Source organism: Tenrec ecaudatus, chromosome 18, assembly GCF_050624435.1.
Source record: "Tenrec ecaudatus isolate mTenEca1 chromosome 18, mTenEca1.hap1, whole genome shotgun sequence".
NCBI classification, from domain to species: Eukaryota; Metazoa; Chordata; class Mammalia; order Afrosoricida; family Tenrecidae; genus Tenrec; species Tenrec ecaudatus.
Window position 1 is genome coordinate 58912828 of NC_134547.1, and position 7800 is coordinate 58920627.

The window sequence follows — 7800 nt, forward strand, 5'->3', positions numbered from 1 at the left end:
GCCCTCTGGCTCCTTTCGATGACTGCAGGAGACTCAGGAGATAAATGGTCTTAGACATCTAGGGTGCTGTTCCTGTGTTGTTCCCTGTGGTCGGTGGTAAGAATAGGAACTAAAGATGCACACAACGGCCATCCAGGAAAGCACGGGTGGAGGTGGGAAGAAATGACTGTGAATCCATCTCACTTGTCCACCCTCCCGCGTGCGAGGGTCTGAGACACCCACCTGTGGCTGGTGGCTGCCATTGCACACTGCCGAAACAGCATTTTCACAGCGGGAGAAAGTTCTGGACTACAAAGACCGCACAGTCATTCAGAGTTAAGGCAAATGTGAAAAGGAATAAGGGACAGTGACTGCTTTTTTTAAATACTTTTATTGGGGGCTCTTAAATCTCTAATCACAATCCATACATTTCTCCCATGTGAGTGCCTGCTGGTAACAGACTGCTCTTCGTGGCAGAGCTCGCGAGTGCTGAAGAGGGGCCTTTCTCCATGCAGTCAGGTCCAGGAGGCTTTCCTTTGCCTCACTGCCGTAGTGTCAAAGGTCACGCCAGAAACCTCTTACCACCCCACCCCCACTCTTTTCTTTTGCACACTGGGGGGATGAGGTTGAGGCTTTAAAAAGGATGACTAGCTTTCATGCTTAATATCAGTGTTTACTAAAGACAGATGACCACACTGATGCGCACACGTTCCTGCAGTCGGCCAGCAGCAGCGGCAAGAGGCAGGCCGTAACTACAGTCCTCAGCTCAGGCATGCGCCGCCTTCTGCTCTCAGGGGGATTCCTCTTTTGTCCGTGCTGCTGCTGCAGCCCTTTCACAGCTCCCTGTTTCCAAAGGAACAAGCGGCCTGCAATCCGGCTAGTGTGGGAAAGCTGGACCTCACTGCTGCGGACACAGGAACCTCGACGAGCAGAGTGGGGTGTGGCTGAAGTGAAGGGCTCTGCGTACAGTTAGTGGGAGAGCTTCCCTCCCGTAGCCCAGTCTTTGCTGTGGAGGGATGGTGCTGTTGGACACACTTCCCGGCTAAGCAGAAAACCCAAGAGGACATCCATCACCAGGCAAGAGGCTGTCACAGGCCATCAGTCTGAGTCCAGGGAGCTGTCATAGCCGAACTCCTTCTGCACATCTAGAGGGTACTTTCTCCAGGTCTGGGGCCTGCAGACGCCTCGTCCCTCCTCACTGAGACTGTCATCTTCATCAGAGCCTAGAACGGACACCAGGCATGAGCTCTCACTAGACCTGTCTTCTACGTACAAGGAGAGCCCCTTCTGGGATTTGTTCCATTAGAAAACACTTGCTCAAGAAAGAAAGCTTAGAAAATAGTAACAATTTAAAGTCTCAACACATGCCCTCTAGTGGATTCCAACTCTCAGCAACCTTCTCTAGGACCCCCAGGCTGTGGAGGAGTCAGGCTAAGGGAATTAATCTAACACTCAGCCAGGCAGCAGCAGGACACAGGCCTTGAGCCCAGGCCTGAATAGCAGTAGACTCCCACCCCAGCATGGCCCCTGGATACTGGGGCGGGGCGGTCCTAAAGCTCCAGGGTCTTCACAGCAGGAGTGAGGCCAGGTATACCTGACTGGGCCCTCATTTCTGCCCTGCACCCCTCCAGCCCTTCCCACCCGGCGCCACCCTGTACCTCCTGAATCCTCCTCTTCACCACTGCTCTCCTCCTCCGGGTACTCATTGCGCCAATTGCCCTCACTGTTCTCGTCGTCCTCGTCGTCGTACACGTCCTCGGGGTGCTGCTCATCACTCACCTGCACATCTCAACCCCAACAGGAGTCTAAGTTAGAACACCTGAGGCTCTGCTCTTCGGAGGTAGCTAGTAACAGGCTTAGGGGATGTCATTTAAAGATACTCCAGGAAAAAGCAGTCGACTGGGAGTGACCTGGCCATTGCAGAGAAGGCGACAGCCCTGCATTCTTGGAGGGAACTCACCAGGTGGGGAGCAGCAACAGCTCTGAGCAGGTGTAATGGTGGTTATCGGAAACGCCTGCTGGGCAGCCAGGTGGGTGAGGGTCTATGTATTATGATTATGGGTGACGCCAAGGTTAGAGCCCCATCCCAAAGCCGAGGAGTGCAGGGCCCTGCAGATGGGTGCCTACATGTCTTTCACAGGCATGGCAGGTTGCTTTGTCACCCGTCACTGTAGCTTTCGTTACTCAGGGTGTTCACATGCAATGTGAACCACAGCCATTCCAAGTGTAGCTCAGGGAGGCAGAGGCCCCTTACCAGCTCCAACTCCTGGCTGTAGGGCTGCACAGAGAGGATGTTCTCAATCCACCCTGGAGTGGCCATCTCTAGGCAGTAAATGTCGTACACGTAGTCGCCATCCTTCTCTTCCCTCCGGGGCCCAATGCCTGCTCCCGTCTCAGAGATGGTCAACCGCTCACGGATTAACTTTGTGGAGTTACAGAGGAGCACATCTGGGTCATCCGCCTGCTGAGAAAACACAGCAACACCATCTCAAAAGTAGAATTGGGGGAGGGGCCCTGGGGTTTGTTTGAAAAGCTAAACTTTAAAAACCAAACAATAGTAGAAACTAGGAATCATGTAAGGCAGTCTCCTGCTCGTTTGTGCTTGGCTGACATGGGCTCTCAGAGGCCTAGCCTGGATCACACCTTGGTTGAGCCTCATGCAGCAACAGGCCTTCTCCGAGCTCCTTTGTCCCAGTGTTTTCCCCGTGGGGGCTCCTAAACCTACAGCAGAGCCTGCATGACCGATCCTCCAAAGGCTCTGTACAAGGGGGCCCATGAGAGATTCCGGATGCCGGTGACCACAGCCTGCCATCACGTCATTGGGCTTGCCTACACTGACATTGCGTTCACTCGCAAACTGGGAGCGGATCACTGGCAATGGGTTGCTTCCAAATAGCATGGGCCCAGGTTGGACGACAGGGCATGCTGCAGATGATACTTCTAAACACATTCATCACAGGAAACCACTGTTTCAACCAGACTCTGCAGAGGGATGTGGGTGTGTCCGTGGACAAAGCGAGATGGGGGCTGTCCAATCACTGAAGTCACAAGCAAGAGGCAGTTTTGGTGAAGGCTTCTGACCAATGTCAACACTTTAAAGAACGTCCCAGCTCCATCTCACAAGCCCACCTGCTTTCCATCCTGGAAATCAGGCAGCCAATAAAATATTTTCAAAGACCAGCAATATGCCAGTCATTGAATCATACACTCAGAAGGAAAGAAACTAGTTTTTCTTTTTACCCTTTAGGTTGGGATAAAATGTTTTTTTCCTTTACTTTCCACTTTGCTATATTTCCTGCCTAAATTTTCTATGACCATATAACTTCCATAAAAGAAAAATCATTTGTTTATGCTGTTTCCCCATATTTTCAATTATGCTCCACCTAGCATTTCATACTGTTAATATGTATTTTTTCATATTGTCAGTTTTCATGGTTATCAATTTAATAGCCAAGGTAGTAGTATTTTTGCTAAGTGCTGTCCAGTTAGTTCCAACTCCTAGCGCTCCTGGGCACAACAGAATGAAGATAGTGCTCTGTCTCTTCATCCTCACAATTGTTCTTAAGTCTGAGCCCATCAATGTAGCCACTGTGTTAATCCACCTTGTGGAAGGGACCGCCTCTTTTCGCTTCCCTGCTACTTTACTAAGCTTGAGGTCCTCCTCCAAGGACTAGTCTCTCCTGACACCTTGTCCAAAAGTACTTGAGACGAAGTCTCATCATCCTTGCCTCTGAGGGGCGTTCTGGCAGTACTTCCTCCAGCTTAGATTTGTTTGTTCTTTTGGGTCCATGGTCCTTTCAATGAGCTTCACCAGCACCCCAAGTCACATGTACCGATTGATTCTTCCTCAGCCTTCCCAATCAGTGTCCAAGTTTCCCATGCCTGAGGCAATTCATGGCTTGAGTGAAACCCACCTTAGTTCTCAAGTAACATCCTTGCTTTTCACTACTTTTAATCCGTGTAGCAGATTTCCCCAAGGCAATGCAATGCATTGCCTTTGATCAAAGTTGCTGTTTATTAGATACATTCTTTAACCTCTATAAACAATGTTACAAAAATGCGCCCTTTATTGCATTTGACAAATGATTGCAGTATATACCTCATAGGGTTTTGATGAGGAGTAAAGTAATAAAAGAAAAGATTTAGCAAAGTGCTCAACAATAAGTACTTAATAAACTAACAATAGCTTTTGTTTACACTTGTTTTTCTGTTGAATTGTATTCCTTGGATAAATCTTGTGGGTGAGAGTACTAGATAAAAGGACTGAAACTTTGAAATTTGCCCATCTCCTGTTATATGGTACTTTCTTTCCTTAAAACCTAAACCATGACCATCAAAGGAGAAATCCACTGTAATGTGGCACAGATGTTAAGTTTTCAATAGCTTTAGAGAATGTTTAGTTTTATATAGGTCCCAAGCTATTTTTAGGGCCTTTACACCTTAATACCGGTGTAAAGGTTTAACAAAAGGCTTGCCTCTATTTAAATGCTGCAGTCACACATCATTTTAATCACAGCCTGGCCAACAGCATCACTGCCGTTTCCCTACTAGTCTAGATGGCAATGTGCAGTAATCTGTGCAGATACTTTTGTCTTTAGTTTATACCGCTACAGTGGAAAAAAGCTGTTCATCTCCTTTATCAGTTTACTTACTGGTTTTCCTAATACAATTAAATAAGCTATTTAATGCATTTTAATTTGATTTCAATGAGCAGTGGTTTCTTTGAAAAATGTGTAACTTCTGAATCAGTCTGGAATCATTCTGGTCAAAGATGTGGCCATGGAAGTCATGCCCAAAGTGCTAGCCAAGCACCTTAAGCACTGTGAAGACATATGCTTGCTCTGGTTTATTATGAATTAAATGTTCAAGTTTTAAACTTTGAAGTTGTTAGGTGCTTTTTTTTGGGTGTGTGTTATTTAAAAAAATTAACAGGGCTATAAATACAGGCATGTATACATGTAAATATATTTATATATAACAATAGGTACATAAATCTATGTACATATTAAGGTAGCAGATGGACATTGGGCATCTACTCAAGTACTCCCTTGCAAGAACACTTTGTTCTAATAACCTGCCATTCTGTGTTGCACACCTTCCTGACATGAACACTGAAGACAAAATGGGTACATAAGCAAATGTGAAGACAGCTGATGGTCCCCGGCTATCAAAAGATACAGCAATATAGCATCTGGGGTCTTGAAGATAAACAAGTGGCCATCTAGCTGGGAAGCAACAAATCCCACCATGGTAGAAACACACCAGTCTGTGTGATCATGAGGTGTCAATGGGATCTGGGATCAGAAGACCCAGAACAATCATATCAATTTGAAAGGGGGGTGGGTGGGGTGGGTGGAGACAGGACATGATGACACAGGATGGCAGAGTAGAGACCCAAAGCCATTCTGTAGGCAACTGTACATCCTCTCACAGGAGGGTCACAAGGGACAAGCCAGCCAACAAAACTTACATTTCCCTAGTTCTTTAATGCCCCCCCCCACTATCAGGACCCCCAACCTAAATATATTCTAAACAGGGCTTACTGCAGAGCAGTGGTTCTCAATCTGTGGGTTGCAATCTCTTTGGGGTCAAAGGACCCTTTCACAGGGATAGCCCAAGACTATCGGAAAACACATTTCCGGTGGTCTTAGGAATAGAGAGACCACTCTTCTATGTCTCTAGGTGGGTCCCACCACATGCAGATACGATCACATAAGTGCTCGGTGTGAAGACTGTTACCTATGGTACATGACAAAATTTCATTTATTTGTAATTAGAAATAAATATTTCACAATATATAGTTACATATTGTTTTTGTGGTTAATTACTATGCTTTGCAACTTATAACAATGGAAATACATCCTGCATATCAGATATTTACATTACGATTTATAACAGTAGCAAAATTAGTTTTGAAGTAGCAACGAAAATTTTATGGTTGGGGGTCACCTCAACTTGAGGAACTGTATTAAAGGGTTGTGACATTAGAAAGGTTGAGAATCACTGCCTTAGAGGATGAGCATTTTCTATTTCTGTTAAATATTTTTTTAATTGGGGGGGTGCTCTTGCAAATCTTATAACAATCCATCATTCAATTGCATTAAGCACACTTGGACATATGTAGCCATCAACATTTCCAAAAAATGTTCTTTCTACTTGAGCCCTTGGTATCAGTTCTTCTTCCCCTGCCCCAACTCTCCCACCCTTGTGAATCCTTGATTAATTATATATTATTTCATGTCTTACACTGTCTGTTGTCTCCCTTCCCCCCCATTTCTGTTATTTATTTGTCCCCCCAAAATTTTCTGTCTATGATCACGAGAAAAAAACAAGTTCACTGTCATCCAGTAGATTGCGACCCTACAGTCTGAGAGTAGAAAGTCTCATCTTCTCCCCCAACCCCGGCTGGTGGTTTCAAACTGCTGACCTTGCAGTTAGCATTGCAAAAGTGTAACTCATCCTTGCAACCCTGTGCTTTGGGTAGGTGTCCTAAGTGGACCTTGTTATTTGGAAGTGCGGTACAAAACCGAGTCTATTCAAATGTATCAGTTAAGAACACACTGCATTAAACGTTAGGAGACTTGCACCCTAAAGCTGCCTCAAACTAGTTCTGGAGCCTTCCTTGCTCAGTTTTCTCATTTGTGATCCTTAGCTTAAAACTCTTCAGTGACTCCCCAGCTTAGTGGGGGTGGGGGGGTGGGAGGTGGAGGGCAATATCCTTACAAGTCCCTGTTGAGTTGCCATCCTCTGCAAACGGGCCAGGGGACCAGGCTAACGCTTGCAGGCCATTGTGTGTGGCTAGCTGTCTCCCAGACACACAATGCCCTGCCACTCACGCTCTCCAAGCCTTTGCGCAAATGGCCATTTGCTCAGCGACATCTATCGGACCGTACTATTTGAAATGGCATCACCTTTGTTCGGTCTATCTCCCCATCTCCCTTGTCACCTCGGAAACGCAATTTATCCCTTTCCTCTTTCTCCTCTTCCTGGGCGCTAGGTCCTCAGGCAAGGCACGAAACCCAACATCAGCCCGCAGCGCAGTGCCTGGCACACAAGGGGCCCTCAACGAATGCTTGTTGGATGAATAATCAAATTATAAAAAGAGACCACCACACCGAGAGGCTCCTCCATCCTTCGGGGAAGTCCCATGCTCTCGCACAGGCGCCCTTCCGAGCAGCCCGGCGCCCTCCCCAGGCGCCTACGTACTTGGTGAGACCCGGCGCCGGCCGCTGGCTCTTCCCCCTCATGGACGAGGTCCAAGAGCTGGAAACCCGCGTCACTGGCAGCTTCTGGGTTCTTCGACGCGTCCTGGGGCTCTGGGCAACCCAGGGGGGTCCCTGAAGATCGGTGGCAGGAGACCACCCGGTAGCGGCCTTCTTGCCGGCTCTCCCGAAGCGACGCGCGGAGATCGCGGCGGATGCGCTCGTGGCTGCCTTGGGGCCGGCGCAGGGGGGCTCGCAAGAACGGCTGGACCGGCTCCTCCTGGGGAGGGAGACGCGACACGGAGGAGTTGGTGGAGGGGTCAGGGACCCAGTTTCATCCCGCCTGCGCCCCGAGATCCTCTCCCCCGCCTGCTACCTCCCCTGCCCCATACCTGGGTGCGCACGGTGGCCACGAGCTGGAAGACATTATTCTCCGCCTCTCTCGGCAGACCCTCGGGAGGCGTCTCCTGAGGCGCCGCTTCGACTGTGGCCCTCCGGAGCCGCTTACAGGCGACGACAAGCGCCCCAGCGGGTTCCTCACAGCGCTTCCGCTTCACCCGGAGCACAGCCGTCCTGCCGGCTTCCATAGCGGCAGCCGCAGAGCACTGTGGGAGCGCGC

The 7800-nt window shown here is 48.6% G+C and overlaps 1 protein-coding gene across 1 annotated transcript; it reads right to left on the bottom strand.

Moving 5' to 3' along the window:
- Positions 1–357: 357 nt before the first annotated feature.
- On the bottom strand, positions 358–7787 carry SLC7A6OS (solute carrier family 7 member 6 opposite strand). Its single transcript, XM_075537557.1, has 5 exons — positions 7574–7787; positions 7186–7461; positions 2234–2443; positions 1638–1758; positions 358–1202 (listed from the first exon to the last, which is right to left on the bottom strand). The coding sequence occupies exons 1-5, from the start codon at positions 7766–7768 to the stop codon at positions 1078–1080; spliced, it is 927 nt and encodes a 308-aa protein (XP_075393672.1). The 5' UTR covers positions 7769–7787; the 3' UTR covers positions 358–1077.
- Between the last annotated feature and the right edge of the window lie 13 nt (positions 7788–7800).

Excerpts from the sequence above, each read along its gene's own strand:
- SLC7A6OS (XM_075537557.1), bottom strand. The coding sequence starts at position 7,768 with ATGGAAGCCGGCAGGACGGCTGTGCTCCGGGTGAAGCGGAAGCGCTGT. Across the intron at positions 1,759-2,233 it reads ACAGCCAGGAGTTGGAGCTG|GTGAGTGATGAGCAGCACCC; the intron begins GTAAGGGGCCTC and ends TGAGATGTGCAG. Across the intron at positions 1,203-1,637 it reads TGAAGAGGAGGATTCAGGAG|GCTCTGATGAAGATGACAGT; the intron begins GTACAGGGTGGC and ends TGTCCGTTCTAG.